At 42.6% G+C, this 25,458-nt stretch overlaps 1 protein-coding gene across 1 annotated transcript in view; it reads right to left on the bottom strand.

The window, feature by feature from the left end:
- Positions 1 to 25,458, bottom strand: part of bin3 (bridging integrator 3) — a 28,941-nt gene that overhangs the window by 2,123 nt on the left and 1,360 nt on the right. The window contains exons 2-8 of the mRNA XM_071924095.2: positions 21,458 to 21,506; positions 20,718 to 20,758; positions 14,727 to 14,788; positions 12,924 to 13,060; positions 7,270 to 7,310; positions 1,999 to 2,140; positions 732 to 866 (exon numbers count right to left, since the gene is read on the bottom strand). Coding sequence (XP_071780196.1) covers positions 732 to 866; positions 1,999 to 2,140; positions 7,270 to 7,310; positions 12,924 to 13,060; positions 14,727 to 14,788; positions 20,718 to 20,758; positions 21,458 to 21,506 — 607 coding nt within the window. The remainder of the gene's footprint in view (positions 1 to 731; positions 867 to 1,998; positions 2,141 to 7,269; positions 7,311 to 12,923; positions 13,061 to 14,726; positions 14,789 to 20,717; positions 20,759 to 21,457; positions 21,507 to 25,458) is intronic.

Here is a 25,458-nt window from a genome sequence, read left to right as displayed (position 1 = left end):
CACTGGTCCCACTGACCACCCACGTGTGGCTCTGTGTGTGTGTGCGTGTGTGTGTATGCACATGCGTACATTGCTCATGCATTTGTGTGAGCTACATGAATGAAGATGAGGTGGACAAGATAAAAATAGCTTAAGTGTGACAACTAAAGAAACAAGAAAAACGCCAGAGATTATCTAGAGGGTAAAAAGTTGATTTAAGATCAGAGAGAAGATTCAGCATTTGTGGATTCAGCGGGCACTTTATAGTAGTTATAGTCAATCGTTCAGTTTTAACTGTGTTCTAGTCTTGCATACAAAATACATCAGACAACTCCATAATTGTCATTAGGTCTAGGATAATGTGGTTTACTAATTAGGAGTGTGCCAGTGACTGTCCCAAAGAGGAAATTACATGGCTGGGCTGGTCTGGGAAGGGGGAGGGGGCCATGGTGGCGCTACCTCAGACGCCCAGCTGCTTTAAGTGTGCCAGGAGCTCCAGGTTCGAGGAAGGCTTGCCGGGCTGCGGTGGAGCCAGACAGATGAGGCCTTCCTGGGCTAAACACAGTAGTGTGGGCTGTCACTGGGGGTTAATCACATTAGGACTGCGTGGAGGGAGACAGACGGCCAGGATTATACACTCCCTTCCTTCAGACACTTTATCCACTGTTTAACCAATGGTCAGAAGGCGTAACGACACACTGTGGGGTGGGTGTGTGCGTGCGTGTGTGCGCGTCTCCAGGGGAATCGCTAACCTGCGCCCGGATGAGTGCCTCAAAGCTGGGCTGGAAGTAGTCGATGCGGCTGTGGTAGAACTTGGGCATCTCGTCCAGCAGCTGCTTGTTCTTGGCCTCGAAGTCTTCCCTGACTGGTCTCAGCTCCTCTCTGGCCTGGGGGGTGGATGAGGTGAGGGGGAGGAGGAAAAAAGCACAGGTCACCAGCGTTCAATATCAGTTCTAACTTTACACAACATCCCCTAATTTCACTAACTACGGTACATTTTACAGTTCAGAATTTATATTAAAAAGGTTCCACTGAATACCTACGAAAAGAAACAAGTTAGTTACAAACATTTCAGCACGAAAACCATCATTAGTGTCCTTTTTTTTTTATTGTTCATAAAAAGATATTTGCCTAATTCCCACGGAGAGGCAGTGGGAAAAAAAAACAACAGAGAAGGCTGTAATCACGACCACAGTGAGGAGGAGTGGGTAATGTGGGCAGACTTGGCTGTGAGTGGACTCCAACACCACTGATCTGTGTGTGAATGTATTAGTGGGTAGTCTACTGTAGGCTTGGAGTTATGGAATGCACAATGAATACGTGTGAGAGGGTGAGAATATTTATTAAGGGGAGGGGAGGGAGGGGGGCTACAGTGAAAATACAACATATTGTTTATCTACTGCATTACGGTAGGGTTCTCTTCACCTTGGTAAGTTTTTGTTTTTTTTAGCATGCCAGTTGAAATGGCATGCTTGTGTTTTGTCAGGATCATTTCTTTAAGTGCAGAGGGATTCAAAGGGCAGGGATGTAGGGGCCTCTTCAAGGCTTTGTTCCCCTGACAGTGCTTTTCTCAGTGTGTGTGGGTGGCTTGCCATGTGAGGATGTGTTAGAAGCAATAGCATAGGCAATACTGCAGCGCTATCTGTGAATGTGTGTGCTTCTGTAGTGGCCTCACAGTGTGTGTATACGTGTGTGTGTGTCTACAATTCTCAATTACGTGCCTGTAGATGTGCAGCAGTGCCTTTTTGAAAAGGCAATACTTGAGAGCCTGGTAGCTTGCGTGGGTGAAGGAGCGCACATGTACAGTATGCATGTGCTCAACTATTTTTGTTCATATCCAGTCAGCATTTGTGTCTTGTTCACTTATTGCGCTCTATTCAAAATATGTGCAACTTGTAAGAGGGAATGAACTCTGCTCCTCTGCAGATAGAGGGAGCGTTAGAGTGGACCGACACGTGCACCAACGCACACTTTAAACACTAGCTTTAAAAGGATAAAATATAGAATGGCATACAGTACCTGATGCAGTTTGACCATAATGGGTCCCGTCTTTTCTTTCTCTTCGTACTTCTCCACCTTGGATTGCAACCGTTTGTAGTCCTGCAGCGCCTGCTCCCGCCGTTTCACTGCCATGTTGAGGCTGGGGAAGACGCCGCTGTACCTGGGACAGACCAACACAAAGACAACTGACATCTCTGGATCTCTGACACAACCCATGGGACACATAAAACACAGAAAACAACACACAAATGCATGCATGCACGCGAACACAAAGAAACACAAACACAACCCGCAGTACTTCAACTAAAGAATTTTCTACAAGAAAGCAAGGTTAATGAAATTCAAAAACAAGTTTTCCTTGCTCTATGAAATTTGCAGACATGCTTTCTATAGAGTCCTATCTTAATAAAAGTCATTATCAATTAATAAAATCCCTATCCTCAACATCTTATTGTAGAGGCACTCTCAAACCCCAGAGGACAGCACTACGTTAAGCTCCTTCTAATCTATTATCTAATTACTGTAGTTCAAAATGCCATAAAACAATTCATTTGGTGACAATTATCATATTCCAAATGAAAATATATTCTTTCAACGAGAATCCTAGTCTTCGGCACTAAAAATAGGAAAACACTCATCTGTAACTTAGCAACAGGAGTCTGAGCTTCATCCTGGGACTTGTTGCACTGGTTTTATGGCTGTTTTTAATGGGAAACAGCAATACTGTATACAGTACAGACTACGACAATATTCAACCTCATGAGAAGATTTTCAAACTAAAATAAATTTTAACATACAGCTGAATAATCTGCCAAATGGGAAATTGAATAACAAAATTTACAATATGATATCATGTGGCTGCAATTAATATGTGGTGCAAAGAATTACAAGCCTAACTTTTTTCTTTAAAGTGGTGGTCCACCCTTTTATTAGTTTCCAAAGAAAATAATACACAAATAATATAAGACATGTGAGTGTGGAGGCGAAATACGACAACAGCATGAGCTGGAATTCAAACCCCTGTAGTCACCAACAAATTCCCAGCCAAGCACACCAACTCAGTGAAGCATCAGGAAACCGATTTAGCCCTGACTGAATTTCTAACATCTAAACACAGAGCAGTTACAATGCTCTGTTTAAAAGGAGGCCACAAGATCACTCACACAGGTGTCTGCTACATGTGAGTCAGCAATAAAAACAATGGTAATGAAGAATGAGATATAGCTTTTTTGAATGACTCATTTAGTGTGTAGGCACACTACTACGATAGTTTATCACGTCTGCCTCTGCCCTTAGCGGTATTAGCCACTCAGTGTGTGGGCTTCATGGTTTACTTTCCTCTCCATGCCAACCCTTGCCCTGCTCTGTGTAGCAGGTGAGGGAATCACCGAGGACCTGTGGATTGGTTGTGAAATCCTAGATTACTCCAGCTCTGTCTGCTTGTGCGCCTAACCAGAGGGTGGGGGAGGCGGGTAGCAAGTGACGCGAACTGAGGCTCAGTCTCAGACAAGCAGGGATTGTTTCCGACAGGAAGTTGAGCAAGGAGTGGTCTTGTATCATTTCAGTGACATCACGGAGCCCAGCCCAGCCCCACGGCCCACGCTCTACCGCTATTTATAAAATACCACTTTGGCCCAGTTTACGGCAGGGGTGGATGCCGATCCTCAAGTCTACTATCTGCCTCCTGCTCCAGTGTACACATACTTGAAGTGCCAAGGGATTATGTAACTGCCCTCTAGGCATGACTGCACTCCAACACGATTCTATTGGCTGATGACAACGCACAGCACACCAGATTTCAAATGACACAAAGGCTGATCGCATTCTCCCCAGTGCACTTCACCTAACACCGCATCGCAATTTCCTCATGAGGCACCATGATGGGCCGTCGCTCTCGCTCTAGTTTGTTACAGCAGAGTGAGATATCATTGTCAGCAACCACCCTCTTACATGAGGGTTTCAGCACAGTGGAGAAGATATTTAAGGACTACTGCTTTCCTGGCCCTGAGAGGAGACGAAGAGCATGTCAAGAACTCAATTGCTTGTTAACCCATCTCAGTCCTGTTCGTGTTCTTACAAGGCTTTTCTGGAAGTCTCCGGGAGGATGTTGATGTCTCGGCACTACATTCACGACTCTCAGGTTTCCAGATCGCTGGAAGTCACAGTGACTCAGCTCTGTCATTGGCTCGCACAAGAGAATGCACAACAGCGGCCCCGGTTGAAGGTCACTATACATACTGTGTAATGATAGTTTTGGTCTAAAACTGGCTAGGCACTGGACATTTCCCTCGAGGTCCCTGGCCGTGGCTGGACAACTACCGGTCAGCCGGCGAGGTCTGTATTTGTGGTCTGTCTCTTCTGGCCGAGGCCTTACGCTGGCTGAGGGCTGCACGGGGGCCAAGGGCACACCACTGTCCATGTGACAGGTCAGGGTGTGGTGAAGAGGCAGGATAGAAATAGCATCTGGACGAGAGAGCGTGTTTATGAGCAGCTGCCAATCCACAGACGGGCCGGTCTGACCCGTCAGCCAAGCCCCAGTCTGGTCTAGACACCCTCAGTCTGGGAGGCTGGCTGCCCCACTTGACTATCACCATCACATAACTCACTACTGCAAAAAAAGACATAGCAAACCACTAAAAATATGGGCAAAGGCATTGTTTATATGGAAATTACCGCCTCCACTGTGTCCTTGTCTCAGATGAAGACCTACTGTGTCAGACAAGGTTACGTCACGTGACAAAAGTTTCGCCAAGTGCTGTGAATGCAAAATGATTGCCGTCTGTTGTGCAAATGGTTTGATAGCGGAGGGCCATGTGAAATTGTGTGTGTGACGTACATGCTGGCAGAACTTCTTTGTCTCAGTAAAAGGAGGGTTTGATCTGCCGCAACTTGCCTTGTGCTTTGTCTCTGTTGATCGAAAGCGAGAGGACTCACGCAACCTCGATACCGATACATCAGATAAGCTTGGAAAAAAGCCTGACAACAACTTCACAGCAAACAGTTTCAGTACTAAAAATGTTACGTGGATTAAAAAAAATATACAAAGAAATAAAACAAGACACATTTCAATCATTGAAAAAAAAAAAAAATATTTGCATTAGCCCCACTGCTGAGGCCAAAAGTCCCACCGCCTCCAGGCCTCACAACCCACTCGAGGGACTGTGTCTTCCTGTGACTCAGAGGGGTGAAGGTGGCTTGCCCAGCCATAGCTCAACCCGGGGCAGAGGTCTCAAAACAGGCCTGGCTTCTGTCTCACCCCGAAGAGCAACGGAGCAGAAAGGGTTAGGTTAGGAGGCCCAGATAACACAAATGCCTCAATGCCCACGCACTCCCCCTCCCTTCACATAAACACAGTGATGTCATTCAGTGACCCCGCTGAGTGGATGAAATTTACGGCTGGGACCGAGAGAGAGGGAGGGGGTGAGAGAGAGAGAGAGAGAGGGACAGAGACCGAGAGGGGAAGCGAAAGAGAGACACAGAGAGGGAGAGCCAGAGGAGAGAGAGAGACAGACAGAGAGGGGGAGTGAGAGAGCGAGAGGCAGAGAGAGAAAAAGAGGGAAAGGGGGGGGGGGGGGGGGGGGGGGGGCGTCTTTTTGTTTGTTTACTGTACGCTTTACCACACTATCCAGTGTGCTAAGGCTGGATGCCAAAATACTAAATAGCAAACACGCATACATATACACACACACCCACACACAGCCCATTCAAGGTCCTCCATTAACATTAACAGTCCCCTTTTCAACACTTCTCTAATTCTCTTTATGATGAAACAAGATCACCAATAGAGTATTTTGAGACCAAGTGAACAATAGGAAATATTCATTAGTGATGGACTAATGGAATCTTAATGGAAGCTTTAAAGTATAGTGGTTTTCGTGGCTCAGTTTTCTATAGAACACACTTTGATAAACTGTAATAGTGCAGTGTGTTTTTAAGGAAGCAAAAAGTAAATGAAGAGGTCAGTTTAGCTTGGCTTCAAAAGTCGTTTATGTACTTACTTCCCCTGCTCTATTTCAGAATCATGTGAATGCCTAACTTTATAGCCTAAAATACCATCCTGTTAAGATAGTGCCCCCCCCCCCCCCCGAATAATCTGTTTGTCCAATGTGGGCTTAGTTTATGTGTGTGTGTGAGTGTGTGCACTGTCCTGAGACAGTTCTCCTCCTCAACCAATCCACGGCCCTGGGCCCAGGAAGCTGGGCCCTTTGCCATATTCAGAGCCTGCCCACACGTCCGCCTGCCGCCCACCAGGAAGAGGAAATTAGAACCATTCCATCCTGTCATTGCTCCGCCACCAGAGCACACGAGGAAGAAAGGGAGCAGCACACGCACACAGACACTGGCCCAACCTATTCATGTGTTTCAGAGGAATCTCTCCACACTGTCTGAAACTCCACCAAACTATGGACCTGAGCTTGGGCCTGAGATACAGACTAGTTTAAAAAAAACAAACAAGAAAGGCAGTAATAGGCTTGCGGGGGAGAAAGTTCAACAGAAACTTGCAACAGAAACAGATGCATGTGCTCTCTTACACAGCGTATATGTTAAATCTGTCACTCACACCCCCATCCAAAAAGCAGCCTCCGGGGAGGAGCCAGGAGGAGGAAGCAGAACCTTAACAAGCATTTCGGAAGACGGGTGGGATTGTCCGGACACTCCCTCGAGTACCTCTGCTTTCTGTGTGTGTGTGTGTGTGTCTCTGTATGTGTGTGAGAGAGTGAGTGTGTGTGTGTGTGTGTGTGTGTGTGTGTGTGTTTGAATAAGTGAGGGAGGGAGATGAGGGCTAGGCTTCAGGAATGGAATAGCACTCACTGCCTGCTCAGATGGGGGCGAGTATAAGGAATGAGAATCAAATAAACTTTCTTCCAGACACACACACCACAGCAGCACCGTTCACTCCCTAGCTCAGTTTTACAATCTGTATTACTATAGCTGAAATTTCCACCGTCCCACTGTATAGAGCAGAGCTGGGTCAAATAATATAAATGTTTTGTAGCATTAGACTTAGCCTGCTTGGAGCGCCGTATGGGTGGGATTTACCGCAGGAGGACAATTAAGTCACAAAAAGTCTACTAAACTGCCTTTAATATAATAATACTTTTCTGAACTTTCTGATATTCGTTGTATGGTCCTATGTGGAAAACCCCACCAATCTGGTACTCCAAGCAGATTAAAACAAATGGTAAGAATTATCGGCAAAAACTATTTGACCCTTAAAGTATAGCACTAGGCTAACAAAAAAACAAAAAAAAAAAAGCAATATGAATAGAATGAATGATGGACACTTACTTTTTCAGAGGGTCAATAACAGTCTTCTGGATCTGGTTGACCTGTAATGGAATAAACACTTGTCAACAGATAAAATAAACAATAAGCGCCTCTCTTAAATCAAGGTAAATTATATTGTGAATTGTTATTCATTGTCAAATTGAGTTACATCAAGATTTAAGTTGAACAAAATAGCTTCTGCGACTCTCATTAGCTGCAAGATAATGCCGCCACACAAACAATCAACAATTGTGTATATTTCAAACAGAGCACTCAAGAAAAAAAAGGGGAGGGGAGGTGAGAGGAGGGGGGGCCCTGCAAAGAAACTTTCATGACGTTGACTCTTTTATTGTACACAAGCCCCGAGGAGAAACCCTTGAATATTCATTGAGCTTGCGATACAAAAGGATGGAAGTGTCTGGGGACGGACATGAAAGCAAAGCCCCACTGATTTCAAATCCTGTGGAGGGTGGGCTGCCTTACAAGATGAAAGTTCTTTGCAAACAAACATTTTAACAATAACAGTTTATATTTTCCTGCATTCTCCTTCTGGTTGCCAGAGCCGACAGGGGAGGGAAGGGAGGTGGGGTGGGGGGTGGGGGGTGGGGGGGTGTTAAATGGAAGTAAATGAACATCTCATCTTGAGGCCTCCAGCCCCGGCACCAAAGTCTCATCGACAGAAGTTGGCGCACAATTAATAAAGTTTCCAGTGTCATTTACATTGCAGATTCAAAATGACTTCTCTGTCTCATCTCTGTCTGACAGAACGCTAACTTAACCTGGCAAACGACTCGAGTGAAGAGCTACGCTAAGAACACTGAAGGAGAATTAAAAGCAGCGAGACGTGAAGTGACAGCTGCATGAGAACAGTGAGCAGCTCCGCTAATCATATGTTCACTCGCTATTGGAAGGATAGTCAATCACACAACAACAAGGAAGCGAGATCGCAGCTGTGCTTTGTAAATGCCCTGACCATCTCTGAGAACATACAACAACACTCACTGCTTCACACAGGCAGATTTCCAAGTACAAAATGGTTGATTGTGGTTTGAGGGAAAACAGAGAACCAATAACAAATAAGTACATGGGAATTCACATTTTCTCTGTTTTACATATTCACACCATCCCCCCTCCCCGACTTGAGCTGCGCCGCTGCTTCTAAGGTGAGAGCATGCAGCGAGCAGGGAGAACAACAGCGGCAGATTTGCTTAAGCATGCTGGTGCCCTCTACCCTCTGCCCCTTCCCACAGAGAGGGGGGGCAGTGCTATTCCTTGGAGGCCCAGCAGAGCCTGAGGCCGGCGCTCAAGCAGCAGTCTCCATCAGTGAGTCACGGGGCAGAGGCCATCCTGGCACACAGGCCTCCCAAAAATACACACAGATCGCAGAGGAAATCAATATCCCTCCAAACGGAGCATCCTCTACTGCGCTGCCGCCATCTACACTGGGGCTCAGCTTCGGCAGCAGTGTGCCGGCGGGGCTGTGCGCCCTCCTCAGCCCCAGAAATAAACACACAGACCTGGGCCACTGCTGCCTTCATTATCGCTGCACGTTTTATCTGCTGGCTCTCTCACTTGCAGGCCCTGCGGCAGAACATCTCGTCTCAACACCAAGAAGAGCAAAGGGTGGATGCTTTTGTGTCTGTTTTGCTTGAGCAATGGAGTTTGTTGTTGGTGCCGTCAGAATCAACAGTCAGCTTGAAGGGAGAGTTGGAATAGCGTTCTGGTGAGCTGTGCTGGGCTTTAAGAACCTAGGAAACCTGAGGTGATATTCCAGATAGCAGACTGACCAAAAAGTGCCCACAATCACTATTTTGCCTTCAGCTCACTTTTAGCCACTTTACAAAAGAGCCATGAAGCCCTGCCCAAACCTGTAACTGAACGTTGTGTTGAGTCAAGAAATTTATTTGGCAAGACTGACAGAGAGGTGCAGATAAAATCAAGTATGGCAGAGCTGTCAGAATCCACTCTAGATCAAAGTGTGTTAAATAAATACAACCACATCAACACAGTTGATGACTGTGTTGTCCTCCACAAGTGAGAAACTGTACTAGGATCCAAATTGCCTGGCTGAATCACTGTCAAACACATCCCAGTCACAGAACTGAGCAGGAAAATTACACTATGGAGTCAGCCTATGCCTCCACTCCTACTCACTGTAAAGACAACCTGCACCTTTTGCTACTGACCTGAAGATCGCCTGCAATGTAAAAATACAATACCACATTGAAATATCTACGGTTGCTGACCAAATGACTGAAGTAATGAGGCTGCTGAGAGTGCTGTGCAAGTTCAAGTAGGGTCCATCCAGAGAGGTCCTGGCCTCCCAGGTTTGGCAGAGGTGAAGGTTACAATTTTAGCCAGGGGGGGAAGGGGGCTCAGAGGTAAACAGTGAGACTGTGATGCTTTAGACTCTACCTTAAACTATGGACTTAAAGTGATGGGGAGAGACAGAGATGGATTTAGAGCGTGTGATGATCATAACGCCTCACACCCTTACTTATCCAGTCAAGTGTGGTAGGCGATACCTACGAATTTACTCCAGTTCCAAGTTTGAAAGACAGTGAAAATGAAAAAAAGTGAAAATGATGTCCTATACAATTTGAAGAATGGAGAAGTTATTCCATCCTGAGAGCAGTCAAAATGGCAGGAGTGCTCTCCTGGGCAGTCGACCAAGCCAAGTCCTGGAACAGACGCACCCCGGGTCACAAACCCACAAGCTCAGTCCAACCCGCATTCTACTTTGTCTAGTCACTCAAAATGGCTCCTGTAAAATTTGATGAGCTGTGAGCACAACCAGTCTGAAAGACTGTTCTGTTAAAGCTGAGGAGGAATGCAGGAAAACAAAAAAATGTTTGCCATAGTTGTTTAAAAAGCTTAAAATAAATGTGAAATAAGATTTCACCCACCCCGCACTTTTTGCAATTTTATGTAAAATGCAATAATTTGGAGAATTAATGTGAGATTTAAGTAGCCTATTCTATCAAAGTATAATGGAAATCCTAGACATAACATTAAGCCTAAATTACAAATCTAGTGTTAAATTGCCTCTAGGGCAAAATTTACACAGCAATTCATGCTGCTCAGCTTTACAATATTTTTTATTTCAAAACAGATGTAATTACGTTTCATGCTAGAAAAGCGGATATCAGGTCGCTTCAAAACATTTCAAAGGGAGTTTAGGTTGTAGGATGGACACCGCTTCAGAATACCCAAACATAATGTGGGAATCATGGTTCAGTTATGTACGGCATCATTGCCCTCTCACCATCTGTACAAATGCAGATGGTGCGCTTTTAGTGCGTTACTCCAGTCCAATTCTACCATGGAAGTTAATGGGGAAACTGGACAGGAGCAACTCATTAACTGTGCACCATTTGCAATTGTTCCAATGTAAACAAGGAGCTTTACTTACCCTAAACTTTAATCTTTTACAAATTTTATAGAATTTCTTCACCTTGTTAGATCAGAGTTGTGAAAAATTTCTAGAGTAGGAGAATTTTGAAATCATTGTGTGGCACAACAGTGTAGGGAGTATTTTTTTAAACAACAAAAAAAGCCCAAAACACGTAACAGCAGGGCAATGAGTCAAGAAAACATAGATGTAAAAAAGTCAATCGTATATGGCTTAGTATCATCTCCTGTGTTGCTGTATTTTTTTTCCCTCTTCAAAAGCCTAACCTTCACAGTGTAGTGCCTTGAGGATGCACACATGCAGTGCCACTATGATTCACATCATAACTACCTGTGGCAATGATCCTAATCAAAAACAGAAGTGAACGAGGCAAATAATCTGAAGAAGCCTGACTGCCGGAGAAGAAATCTTCACAAAGCGGGAAAGATCAGGTGGAGTGCATTGTAACGCTTACAGTTCTGAACGAGAACTGTTTGTCTAGCCCACATAAAAACACAGAAAGTCAAAGTCAGTCTGGGCCTTAGCCATTATTTTGACAGCCTGATTAATTACATGATGTAATTGGTCAAATTAGTATGTAGTGTGTAAAAGCATGAGTGCATCTGCCACTACGACTTTCAACATCGTAACAGACTGGAAACATAAAGGATTTCACACTAAACAATGGACTTTAGCAGATTCTTAGTCTGTTGTATGGGCAGAAAACGTGAAGACAAGCTAGGGATAGAGATCATACATTTGATAAAAAGTTGCATCACATGCTACACAAATCATCTATGATGGCGTTCAATTGCAGAGCCTTGCAACACTCAGATGTTGTGGAGCATTTATGTTATTGTGAGGATAGTACAATACCAAACATAGATACAGAGATAGCACACAGATAGCACACAGATAGCATGTTGCTCAGTTCCTGTTTGGTTTTTTTGTTTTTTTTATCTCAAGCTGAACTGTCATTGGCTATTGCCAGTCTCTGTCAGAAATGTGTGTTATTGTCCATCTCTGGAAATAAAACAAGTTTGAAATACTGCTGACATCCAGATGCACTGGTCTGCATCTTGATTGGGAGGCAAGAGACTAAAGCCCGCAACCCATCTCACACTACAAGATTAGCTATGCAAACTGTTGGTGCTGACGCTCCCAAATCTGCTGAGTCAACAAAGACTTTGGACTAAAATTAGTTTAGTAAGAAAGTGCCATTAGGAAGAAAGGGCGTTTGCTATCTGGAATGACACAATTCACAAGAAAGAGGGCACAATTACTACATATTGCACAACAGCAAATGGTATGCAGCAGCAACATGTAAATCAACATTTTTCCATTGTAATAAACAGGTTCATACTGAAACTGGTATTCTTTGCCAACCCTACTTGTGTATGTGTTGTATGTGTTCAGGTGATTATTCCACTTGTGATATTACCTTCTTACCCCTCACTCCCACATTTTTCTAACGAGAGCATTTACTATGTATTCAATGATCAATCCAAGGAAGAAGCAATGCAGTAAACAGTCAGAATGGTTCTGAGACACTGAGAGATTAGTGGAAATGAAACAAATTTCATTGGAAATCGACTCAAGGAAGTTAATGAATAAGCCAATAAATTGTTGCATTGTAGCCTTGGCTGTTTAAAAATTGATCAAACTATCAATGAGAGGCCTTTAGCTTGAGCCAAGTGTTTGTTTCAATTAATAAAATGATGGATTATTCATGTCCATCCTCAGTCTCCAACTCATTAGAGAAGGTTTAAGCTTTGTCTGTCACTGATATCTTAGATTAAGAGTCTCAGCTGTCTTGATTCAGGCTTTGGGATAGACTTGTTCATTACACAAATCTAGAATATCCTGTGATAGGAATAACATCTATGAATTTTGTGTTAGGATGTATTAAGTGAAGCCCCTTCCATTGTATGAGTTATTTCAGACACCAGTGAGTCATAAATGCATCGCTCTTCACAGCTGATAACCAGTAGCTTTAGCTTATAGGGGATGATGCTACAGATGCTCTCAAAAGACAGCAGAAGGAAAGACATAAGGAAGGTTTTTAGTCCACAGGCTATGCAATATTGACAAATTGAAAAACATGCATTTAAGAAAAAAAAAAAAACTCTTGGTTTACTCCTTTGTATGTCTGAAGACAGACATTCCCCCAGATACTAAATCTAATAGCAGGAAGAGCTGAGAAATCAACATAGAGTAAGACAGAAGAAAGAATGACAGAGCACACAAGAGAGTGAAAGTGGGAGATTGTGAGAATGACTCTGACCTTCTCCTGGTTGAAGGAGTCCATCCTTCTCATGGCTGTGTCTAGAGCAGTCATGGACTCGAGGAACGCCTGGTCCTGCTCACACAGTGGGTTACTCAGCAGGTCTGCAGAGATCTTCACTGCTGCCTTGGACATGGCTGAGAGACACACACACACACACACACACACACAAAAAGAGGATACTATTAAAACCACAGTATTACAACAACACGGTTGAGGCTGAATAGTAGACAAGTGAATAATGAGAAAATAATGTAGCCTACGTCCTTTAGAAATGGTTAGTGAACAGGGGGCCACTTCTACACTAACACAGTCTAATCTTATTCAGGGCCAGCTTTTTTAACCAAAGAGACGATTTAAGTGGACCAAGTCAACATCACAGGAGCTCAGTTGGCCAATATCAAAGCTTTGAGCACTTCACTAGAATGTGTGTGTGTGAGAGAGTGGCGGGGTCTTCAAAATGAGCTTTTGGGAAACAAATGAAGAGCAAAAGTAGAATGGTACAGTGCTGCCTCTATTGTAGGAATTCGAGGGGGTGGTGGGGCTGGCTGCCGTGATGAATATTCACCAGAGCACCAGGAATCAGTGCAAATGTTTCTACACTGACAGCACCAATTACTGTTAATCTGCACTCATGCCACTTTGTCTTAGACACAGAGCACATATCAGATTATAGCTTCACTGTCAAAATAAATGAGCTGCACTGAGGAGACACAAGTTGACAAGAGAGGATATGGTGAAAATGGGCTCCATCAAGATCCTGCATAGTCCTCGGTCTCTTTCACACTCCCTTGGGATCCTCTCAAGACCCATTTTCAACCAATCAATTACCCTGGTGTGGGGCTTCTACATTTCTCTCCATCTGACAAGTAACAAATGGCTTGATTTGACCTTGTCTGACATGACTGTAAAAGAAATCTTGATTATAGGGTCATGAAAATCAAAGCGTGACCCAAGTGTGGCGATTTTAATATTTGTGTTATTAGTGTGCAAAACTGACACCTCAGTCCCCTGTAATTACACGGTGCTGAAATTAGATAAAATAGAAAATTCTCTATCAAAAATCACAGTGATCTCTGCCGCTGCCTTTGCCTTCTGTTTCTTGGCCTAATTGAAATTGTGAACTGGAGCAGCCCTTAAACATATTATCGTCCCTCCCCAGTTAATTGTCAGGGAGTTCAATAGAGCCCTGCATATCACCACCCTTGACTTGATAAATGACGACCGATATGGAAAGCTGTGTTGTGCATGCAGTGCTGACATGCTGAGTAGGTCCACTCCTTTGTTTGGTGGCAGTTGGTGGAGAGAGGACCTGTGCAACAGATGGAATCCATTAACGATAATGAGGGCCTGACAGCTCCGACACTTTGATGAGGCAGACATCCATATTCCAGAGCACAAAGGAGAGGAAATGAAGAAGCCTCTCACTCCCCCCATCCGTCCCCTCTCCTCCACCCCCACAAGTATCTACCTACCAGGGGCCAAGTCTGCTGCTACTTCCCAAATACATATTTCAATCACCCCCCCCCCCCCCCCCCCCCCAAAAAAAAGGATTCAACAATAAACAAGTATTTTTTCTTTGTGGCAGGCAAATACAAAAAAACGAAAACAGTGAGGGTAGACAAATCAAGCCCTATCTGAACAATGAACAAAATGACACAAGTTCAAAGAAAACAACACATAAATCCCAACAGCGCGCACTGTAAAGATAGCCTTAAAAAACCTGCCAGGCAACATCAAGTAAGTTGTCAAGTGCTACAGCTGTATTGAACAAGTGGAGATCAATGTGGTAGAAGAACACACCTATATCAGCCTCAGTGCTTTTCTTCATGTCCTTATGAAGCTTCTTTGTCTGATCCTCCAACCTGTGGGACAAAAGGAAGGATGATTAATGACCAGCTTCTGGTATATCATGGCTAATACTGTAACGCAACAGTAACAAATGACAGCAACAATGGGAAATACGGGCTGCATCTATATCACAAACAATGGCATTAGTTGAGACTGCTAGGTTGAAAATCTAGTGATCAGAAACAGAATGGAGAAAGGACAGTGGAAGACAGAGGAAATGGTTCCAGTACAGTGTGTCCACAGTCCACACCCCTTTAAAATCTATACCCTTCACTCAAAACTTATTGGAATAGGCAAAGAAACCACCCAATCCACAAGTAGCGAATAAACACCTACAAAAGGAAGTGAGCATAAAAAAAAAACATGGTTCAAAATGGGATTACACATTTCATTGATTCCATATAAAACATTATTATAACATCCTTTAGCTAATTATGAACACAGAGAACCCTTCTTGTTACTGTCAACTACATTTGCGCTCAAAAGCATTAATGTCTTCAATCATCCCTCTGCACATATTCCAATGATGGGTGTTAAAAATGGCAATTACCAGACTACGGAGGCTGAAACGCATGCCATTCATTATATCAATTAAGGCAAACGAGGGGCTGTTTAGAAACTCCCCTGAGACTGCTGTCATATCACTTCTCCTGGTTTGATGAAAAAGGGAAAGTGGAGGGGTTGCATTTCCATCTTCTGTTAGAGGGATTATATTAACTAGGGAGAATGTAGCTGTGCGATCCCATAGGTTTTCTATGGGAATACAACAGCCATCATGGCCACAAGATGCAAAGACATGGGTAACACCCTAAGGGATTTGAATTGAGGATTGTAAACCACAAATGCAGTTTCACATAGGAAGTCAGGTGCCTGAACCCAACATGAATGCGTTTCTCTTAACATTGAGGAGTAGTGGCTTAACAGTTTGCAATAAATAAACATTTAGATGACAGTGGTTCAATGGTCCATTTTATACAATATACCTTAACCGTTGTCATGGAGCCAGGATAACAATATCCTCGATGTAGGTAAGCTACTTGTTGTAGCCAGGAACCTGTCATACAGCTAATGGCAAGAAACTTGGGATAAGTAATGCTTTAATTTCTCTGACATTGTGGTCTATATTACCATCATGTTGGTAGCAGTGCTTGAATTTTTCATGTTTAGCAGGGAGATGGTGGGCATGTAGTCTCGTCTTCCTTCAGTTTTTCTGAACTCTACATTTGATTAGGAAGATTCATCTCATGATTCTTTAACAAGCGCAATTCCACAAATGATCCTTTGCCCGGGAGTATTTGGAACTGTGGTTAGCCTGAGAATTAACCCTGGAAAATTGTTTAGGCCTACCAGATAAGTAAGTAATTAATTTCAAAATCATCTTGATTATCTAGTCACATATTAGCCTTGTTCACAATCATGCCAAACACAGTGGGGTATGGCCAAATCAATTCAAATTCCAACTCAGGACTTAAATACCAGCCGTTTCCAAAATTCTGAATCAAGTAGAATCTGGTCTGGGCAATTAATACACTTGCATACACAAATTTCCTCTCATGTTCCAATCCACTTTGCACAGCATGTGCATCCTGCGCCACTGTCAACTATTTGAGGAACTAATCTGTTGTGTTAGTAGCCCAAGTCGAATTGGACTTGGATGATATTGGCATGGATCTGTGACAATTAACATTCATTCATTCAACTGTTGTCCCAACACTTGAAACAATGGGCTACTGAACACTAAGGGTGTATAAAATAAGCATGACTCCACTGTAACTGAACAGCATCATTTATTTTTCAATCATAACTTGTCCTACACATGCTTGTGTTTGTCTCCATGCTTTTTGGGACTTTTACACTGAATCGCCGCAGACCAGATGGAGGTTGTTCCAAAAATGTCATTTCCAGTAAATGGAAATGATGTAACTCCATCCCTCATAGTTCACACCACAGGACAGAGGCATTCTGTCAGAACAATCTCCCCAGTAACTTGTTTCCTCTCACCAATTAGATGTAACTGGGTCTCATAAGCCATATAGTCTTCCCTGCAAAGTAATCAGAATCTACACTCACATTTCAGGCATTTACAGTTAGGCAATTTATCACTGTAAATATGATGTATGCTAATGCTGCTCACATCGTGGTTAATATTAATAGCAATATTCCAGGGGTGGTTCTTTTCAGTGAAAATGTTCAAGCCATTATTACCTGAATAACTGATAGTTAACTTGAGGAAATTATCATAGCTGCTTCTGTTTTTTGCTTCTGTTTTTTGGAAGGCAGGTTGCCCAGTGAATACATTTTTTACGTAAATGTAGTCACAGACAATAAATGTGCTGTGACTTGTTAGCATGCAGGCATCCCTAAATCTTTTTGATTGCTGAAGAAATTAAGATGTAAATGTCTAAAGACTCATACCAGCATTGAGTTTGTGGCCCTCTGACTGAATTTGCACAAAATTGATGCAGTTCCCAAAGCATCTAAAGAGCATGTAAAGCTCACTACAGAGACATTTTGGTCTATGCATCCATCCATCCATCCATCCCTGCTTAATCCCATTCAGGGTCGGGGGGGGGGGGGGGTATCCCAGCATGCATTGGGCGGAAGGCAGAGAAACACCCTGGACAGGTCACCAGTCCATCATAGGGCTAACGCACAGACAGACAAACACATTCACACTCACACCTATGGGCAATTTAGAGTCAACAATTCACCAGAGGAAACCAGAGAACGCAGAGGAAACCCATGGGGAGAACATGCAAACTCCACACAGAAAGGGCCAGGGCCTCTCTATGCATCTATCATGTGACAATTATGTATTCTTTTGAGACAAATACCTGCAGGAGAAATCTGGAAGTACTTTAATGTGGTCAGTTTTACAATTTCTGTCTGTGATGCCTGCAAGTAGAAGCTAGAGAGCAACCATACTGTAGAATATCAAGAATGAAAATAATGGAATACACAAATACAAAAATGAAATAATCTAGACTTTGTTTTAGATGGAATCAGTGGAAGGCACAAGCCAAGGTAAGCACAAACTGAAACTAAAATAGTGACTTGTAAATTGGTTGAAACTGTAAATGCTATGGAGTAATGTAAGGAGATTGACAAACATGATGAGATAAGGAAATAACTTTATATTGCCAACCAAAGAATAGGTACAATCCTTTAATTTCATTTTATGACCTATTATCAAGACGCTCTTACCTGGTCATAAACATGGAAAGATATCAAAGACGGGAAACATCCTGCCATTCATGCAGATAGCTTGCAAAACTGTGGGTGAAGCCGTCTAGCCAAATAAATAAATCGGCATGCTCTGACGCCAAAGCTTGTGCACTCAAGATGCGTTCTTGCGGTACCCGTTTGTGCAAGTGAAATTGAACCACAGCTCAGGTTCAGCTCAAATAGTGCCTCCTACTTTGAGATGTGTTGCAGAATGCTGCTGCATCTTCCCTAATATGTCAGCACTGACAGTGAACAGGAGAGCCATTCTGGATGAGTGCCAGGTGAGCCTGGGGTCTGTTTCCAAAAGGTGCTAATAGAGAAGCCTACTGAACAGCTGCTCCTTGCTCCGGTGCCCCACAGTTGGGCCTGTGCAGCCACAATCAGCCAGCCACAACGCCCGCTGAATCATAGCCATGTGTGGATGTACATTGGAAAGACACTACAAAATTTCTCACAGGTTTCATTATCTAAGTAAGCACCAAGCTATCAACACAGCAAAATGATCAAGATCAGGATATGATGAAAACTTTAAGAAAAATGCTGATACAGGATTTTCACCCTGAAAAAACATGTGGAACAATTAATTGGGTATAGCTGGGTCAAACTGATGATTTGATTTTAGGTAGAGTCAGTCAGTCCATTCCACACCAAGTTTAGAAAATCAAACAGAATAACTTGTGTAAAAGTTTTTCTCACAACATTCTTACAACATGTTGATCTTGAAAAGTTGGCTGGGACAGCAACTTTGACTGAATTTGGTCTTGAGACTGAGTAAATAAAATGGTGGTCATTAAACAAGTTAGAATTCAAGCCTCTTAATGTGTAGTGAGCCGTTTGTGAATTGATTGCATGTTTTCTTCTTTCAGCTCCGAAGAACATGCCCTACTGTGCATGGGGCATTCATACTTCTTTTTGACTTATCAACCACACAAAATCACTAGCCAAATTAAACATTAAACAATATTTAGGCTATCACGTGCACAATGGTCTGCTGATATGGATCTCAAGGGTGGAGAACCTAGATGTCTGTACATGCCTGCTCCTCTGACTCATCTATAAGGTCTATTGGTGCCACACCTCTCTGATAAAGGGTCCTCCTACTCAACAAAACCTGAGTGTGAAATGGTGCTCCCACTCAGTCTGCAAGGCCCTCAGGGAGTCTCTTTAACCTCAGCCTCATAGTAAGAGAAGGCCCGGATGTACTGAGCATTCAGGTCTTAGGCAAGTGCTCTGAACACTTCTCTCCTTTGTTTCACAGAAACAGTGATAGCACATTACTCACATCAGAACAGACTGGTTAAAGAACAACTATTTAGAGTTCATAATTTCAGGGTTACTGCATTTGCCTTCACAAATCAATGAAATGCTTGAACATAAAATAGAGCAGCTAATTATGCTTTCCCTGAATTTATGAACACTAACAGTGTATAGGAATTTCATAAGCTATTGATTAGAACTTATAGCCTAAATCCAGAAGGTTTTTCACAAAGGGTGAAGGGTAGGACTTGCTGATGGAAAGTAAGCTTCTTCTCAAATTTCTAATTTCAGATTCCACCACAGCTCAAAATGTGGGCCCTAAATTCTAGTTAAAGCTGACCAATGGAGTTTTCCATATAAACAACATGGATTTGTCTATATTCATAATTTCATGCAAACAAACAGAGTATGATGTTAGACCCCATTGACCAATAAGGTTTCTTGGGAGTTTTTCCTTGCATGTGCTGAGGATCTAAGGTTGGTGGTGCCAGGTAGGCTGGTCTATGTAGGATACGTAGGCATGCCATGTCTTGCAAAATGCTATTGTGTGTCTTGTGCTTTGTTTTGCTTCCTTGTGTACATCATTCTGTTTTACGATTGATTGTTGAGTAGTTCGATCTAGGTAGGCTCTTTCTCTGTAAAGTCCTTTGAAACATGGTTGTGATGAACAGCTATATAAATAAATGAACTTGACTATGTTGAATTAATTACCTTCTAAGACATTCTGAAAGTCTTAATTTTTTATGTTTACAAGGCTACAATGTTTACTGGATTTCAGTGCAGCGGCTTGGCGAGGAAGCTCCTGTCCCTTGATTGACGGCCTAAGTTGCAGCCATTTCATACCAGCTACCCACTCATCCGTCTAGTACTAGTCACATACTTCAGTCTAATGAAATGAATGGAACCAAACCCAGAAGCGTGGTGAAAGTTGTGCCACAGGTGTTATGTACTCACGATTCTAGATTGAGCTTTTAAAGGGAATATTCCAACCTGAGAAGAAGCTCATATAATCCCTCCAATGATATTGGGCAGTTCAACCAATATTCGGGAACATTAACCACCACCTCCCAAAGCTGGAAACCAGACAACCAAGGTAAACCGATTTTATGGACTGGATTTTTGAGGTTTACCACCGAATTAAGCTGTGTGTAGTGCAGACAGTTCTGAACAAGAAAATGTCCTTGTATATATATATATATATATAAAACACCACACCATGGGTAATGTCACAATATCTACTTTTCAGTTCATTGTAAAAATGGTCTTATAATCACAGCTCACCTTGTTTATGTGATTGCGTGAGATTTGTGCATGTTCACAAATCTAGACTTAACTGTCCTAAGAGATATGAATACCATATGTGCGTTTTGTTTTATGCCGGAGATTTCCATCAAATTACGGCTCTTTCATTGTCTGCGTTATAGATATTGCTGTGAGTATTTGTTTAAAAAGCAAACTTACTTTTGGAGCTTGTCATATTCTCGCTCGAAGTCTCTTTCAACCTAAAAAAGAACAAATTTCTTTAAACAGCATGTAAAGTTGTCACTGGTTTCATTATTTAACATGTGTGTTCATTTAATGTCTTTCCCTTAAATTAGTGGTTAATCACAACATATGCTAACATGATAATGATAGAGCTTGCTCAACCATGTCTATGGAACACGACAAACACTGGTTACAGAGGTAGCAAAGGTTCCTGTCTTGTGGTTCTGTGGGCTCCTGGACTTAAACACGTCGGCCAAAACAACAAGGGAGGCAGCTGCCACTTTGTCACTAGTGGGTCATCTAACTGGGCTGCCTCTAACCCACTCCCTGGTTTTGGCCTAGGATGGCACAGGAAGCTGGAAACCCAGTCTGACAGTGCCTGCTGGGCCACAGACCCATTACACTGGAAGTGGTTTTCTCCAGCAAGGAGAACACCCACTCGTTGTCACTTCAAGGCAACCACCTCAGCCCCCTTCCATGGCTTTGACAAATTGGCACCCCTAAGTCTCACAGTTGAGGCACACTGTTGAGATGATTTAGGCTACTATTCATGTTTTATACACTATTTGTGAAGACCTACAACTACATCTTCACAAATGCACTGTTTAAAAGTGTTGCTTTAAAGCAAAAACTTTTATTTAATCTAGGCAGATTCCATTAAATTTTGAGGAGTAAGCGAGATGGAAACTCCCAAAACAAAAAGATTGGTGACTCACAGTTTTAGAGACAATCTGCTTCTTTGGTTGTCCAATCTTGAAGGGAATCCTGAAATGAGAAAAAAAATAACTGACAGGAGGCAGATAAAGGCAATTGACAAAAGGCAACCTAAAAGACTTATATCTTAATTATTGAATGCTTTGATTGACATCAGCAGCATGATGAGTGATTGGAGGTGGGTATAGGCTTTAGTGAACATGTGCTGAAAAGACTGTCAATCTGAAGCCGTTAATCCCTGCTCCTCCGGAGTGTGCAGTCAAACCCCTGTACATTAACTTCCTGTCATCACTCGACACATCTGGCTCCCATTGCAGGCGGATATCACCAATTAGAAGTGGTTGTCCCCTCTCCTCTGTGTGGCTTTACTGCAGGACCCATGCTACCAATCAAACACAGATGCACATACTAGCCTATATATTGTATGATATGCTATAAATCGAATACATGATATTTCAGGACACTGGACACCCCTTATAGTGAAAGACGTCCGGTGTAATATGTCAGCAGACTCAAAAAGTCAAGACAAAGGCTTGCCTTGAAAAGAAAACTTGAGACCAATGCCACCAATCAATCAAAAACAAAACATGTCATGAGGTTTAGTGTAACTGCAAATAGGATAGCATACAAGTAGGCTAGTTGCACCTAATTTTCAGAATGAAATACAAACTTTTCTACACTCTTGAAAGGGAAACACACCAACATCCTAGCTATAGTTTTTCTAAAAGAAAAAGAACTCTTTCCCTCTTAGTTATAACAGTCTTTTATCCTCGTTTCAATACCTTGCCTGTACCTTAATAAGTTGTTTCTTAGCATCAGAGTGCTTTGGGAATCCATGAGACAGAAAACACTGCCTTGCTATTGCACATGGCTGTAGGTTGTCATTGATGTGACACTAATAGCCTGAAATCCAAGGTATGTGATGGACAGTTGCCGTTGACAGGCTGGGTGAGGCAGCAGCTGCGTCAAAAGAAAGGTGTGTAGACTAATGAGATGGAAAAGAGAGGGTGTGAGGTAGGGCCTCGTTGTGCAAGCAGGGAATGCTACTGATGTGTGGGGAAGATCCTTTTGATGACAGCTCAATCACAAAACTCAACATGGTCAAATAAGCAGCGGGATTAATCTGAAATATAAGTAAAAAACTGCTTTCACTGGTGGGGAAGACATACCCTATTCACTTTATCAAATTCATTTTATCTAAAGCTCAGGTAAAGACGATTTTCTTTGATTTGCTGGCTCTTTAGCAGCACTGTGCATTAGAGTATATAGGGATCCTTTGGCCTGACCTTATTTTCATTGAGGATTCAAATTCACAAAGGCCTACTTAACTAATAACTGATGTGAAAAAAACCAAACAGTTTTTTTGCTTTGGCCTTTTAGCAAAAACACAGATGACAATTTAAAGAGGAGTAGTTTCACCTATGTCATAGTTTGGGTGAGCCACCACCGACATGGAAAAAAACTCACCCACTGAAATTCCTCAGCTCCATCTTGGATGACTCATCTTTCTCATATTACCTGAATACTATACACTTAAAAATGATCACATTAGGCACAACATGTAGAAAGCGCTTTAATATAGCTTTGTTTGATACTGTATGCAATACCTTTCCAAAATAACAACAGCAGCATAAGAGATTTGCTTGTTTTTTTAGGCTAGAGCCAATACGGATAAGATTTTATATAGGCCTAACAATTTATTTCATAGTAGTAGTGCTAACAGTTCTGAGACAGACAATGTATTCATATACCAAAGGAAATTGTCAAAGATACTGTCAGCATGTTCATTTAGTGGGTTTACAATTCTTTCTAAATGGAACAGCACCACGATTTGTTTCTTAGAGTCTGTCCAAGAAAACCAAATAGTATTTTAGGGTGGATTTCCCCTTTAATATAGCAAAAGCCATCATACCCTGAGAAAAGAGGGTCCGTAACGTTATAGGTTCAGAGTATAGCTACTTCTGCAAACAGCCATAGGAAAGTGGTCACTCTTCTCAACTCCTCATGAGAACTGTGTGTTATTGGCAAATACACCAAGTGAGAGTGTGCAAGGCAGAGAGAAAGGGAATGTGGCAGGCAACCAGAGGGAGAGAATGGGAAACAGGGAGGATGGTATTCACTGTGAGAATCATCTCTGATGTTTCTTCACACACAGCGATATTTCTGCTGGGGCCGTCACATTTAGAAACATCGGGATGTCAAGTCCTGTGAACCCAGATCCCATAACTTACAAGGAAAAGCAGGCCTGGCCACAAGACAGTTGAAGACAGAAGACTGTAACTTACGCTATATGTTACAGCAGGTAAAGACCAGACAATTTTGAGCACAAATCTAGGCCTACTGATGACAGGCATGGGTAGTTCAGCTCAATATTGGCTTAGCATTAAGTGCTGAAAGGTTCAGACAATTTGATAAATATTAAAGTACTCTTAAAAGTCAGTATAGTTTTCAGAGAAGTTACAATAACCCAACTAGTAAGTGATCTAGTAAATAGCATAGTCATTCTCAAGGTACCAATGTATTGCTCCATGAGTTTTTAGGTGATCATAGCAGCTTGAGATCAACTGCCATTTCCTGGTGACATTAGGTTATAACCTACATTCAGACCCAGATGTTTGTAGCAAGAAGTGCTTTGTGACACATAACTGCTTTCATACCAGCAAGTAGGCCTACTTAGAAATAAAGAGTTATCTGATCTTTACTTTACCCCAATAGGCTACACGTCACTTGTCCAGTAAGCACGTAGGCATGAACAAAGAAACGACAGTCTTCTCTACCGGGACACATTATACATCAACTGGAAGAACCGATGGCTTTTCACTAAAACTGCAAATGTGTACGCCATTAAGGGAATAATGCATCACTCGAACTAGCTTATTCCATGGAGTACAGAGGGCCGGTTGAAGACGTTGGGGAGTGGAATTGTTCTGATGATGACCCCAGAGTCAAACCTCTCACGTCATAGAAGCAAGTGTGCAAGCCCTACTGGAATGCATCAGTCAGCAGAGTCCATAAAGGGCTCTTTTCACTGGTCTTGCACCCCACTCTTGACCTTGTGTTTGGCCGTACGTGCTGGTGGAAGCGCTGTTTGCCTGCCATTGACCGTCTGACTGAACTGAGTGACGCTGTCTTGCTTGCATGATCACTGGCCCTTCCTGACCATGACACCGAGAACAGGGTGGGGTGATGTATGTGATGTGATGAGTTAATGTACAGACACGTCACAGACATGCATTGAAAGGGTTTGCGTTTCTCCCCGTTTTCCTCTTGAACTCTATTGGTGAATTAATTGGGAGAAAAAAACACTTAAGTTATTCAAGTCTGTCTTCAAACTCTGTACTAGCAGCACTTGATTGAAGGCCAGTTTGACCCTTCCCCATACTTGTAAATGCCAAGCGCAGTCACAGCTGAATCCTTAGAGATAAAATGAAATGCAAAAAGGCTGGAAAGAGAACATGACAGTAAGATTTCAAAAGTGCTGTTGCTGTGCTGTGATGTTTATGGCTTGCAAACTTTCTAGAAGTCACAGCAGAGTAATAATTTTGGGTGCATAATCAAAATTACTAGGCTATTTTATGAATATAACCTACATCTGGCCAAACAGGCTACTTTTGCACAGCCTGAAATCATAAAATGCAGGACAAAATGGTTCTCTCATTGCATTTGCTTTTGCCTCGAGACCAAAAAGTTCCAGTTAAACACTCACCAAATGTTTGTCAGTTTGACTACATGTAGCCTAACCAATTCATAAATTTAAGTTGTTCTGTTTTACCCTACATACGTGCCCAACAAAGTAGTAGTTGTATTTGCCTAATCGTAGCCTGACCCTAAATAAAAAGTTGTTTCAAGTTTGCCATTAAAATAATTATCTAATGTTGCACTTCTGCTTTGGCTGTAATGTGATGCTATCTCCTACTGTATTTTCTAGGGCCCAATTTATGATATACATACCTCAAAGGGTTAGTTGTAAATCATATTAAGTGAGGGGATGCTACGACAACAT

The sequence above is a fragment of the Centroberyx gerrardi genome, chromosome 8, assembly GCF_048128805.1.
Source record: "Centroberyx gerrardi isolate f3 chromosome 8, fCenGer3.hap1.cur.20231027, whole genome shotgun sequence".
In the NCBI taxonomy this organism is placed as follows: Eukaryota; Metazoa; Chordata; class Actinopteri; order Beryciformes; family Berycidae; genus Centroberyx; species Centroberyx gerrardi.
The sequence above is the reverse complement of the archived record's forward strand: the minus strand, read 5'-3'. Positions and strand labels throughout refer to the sequence as shown.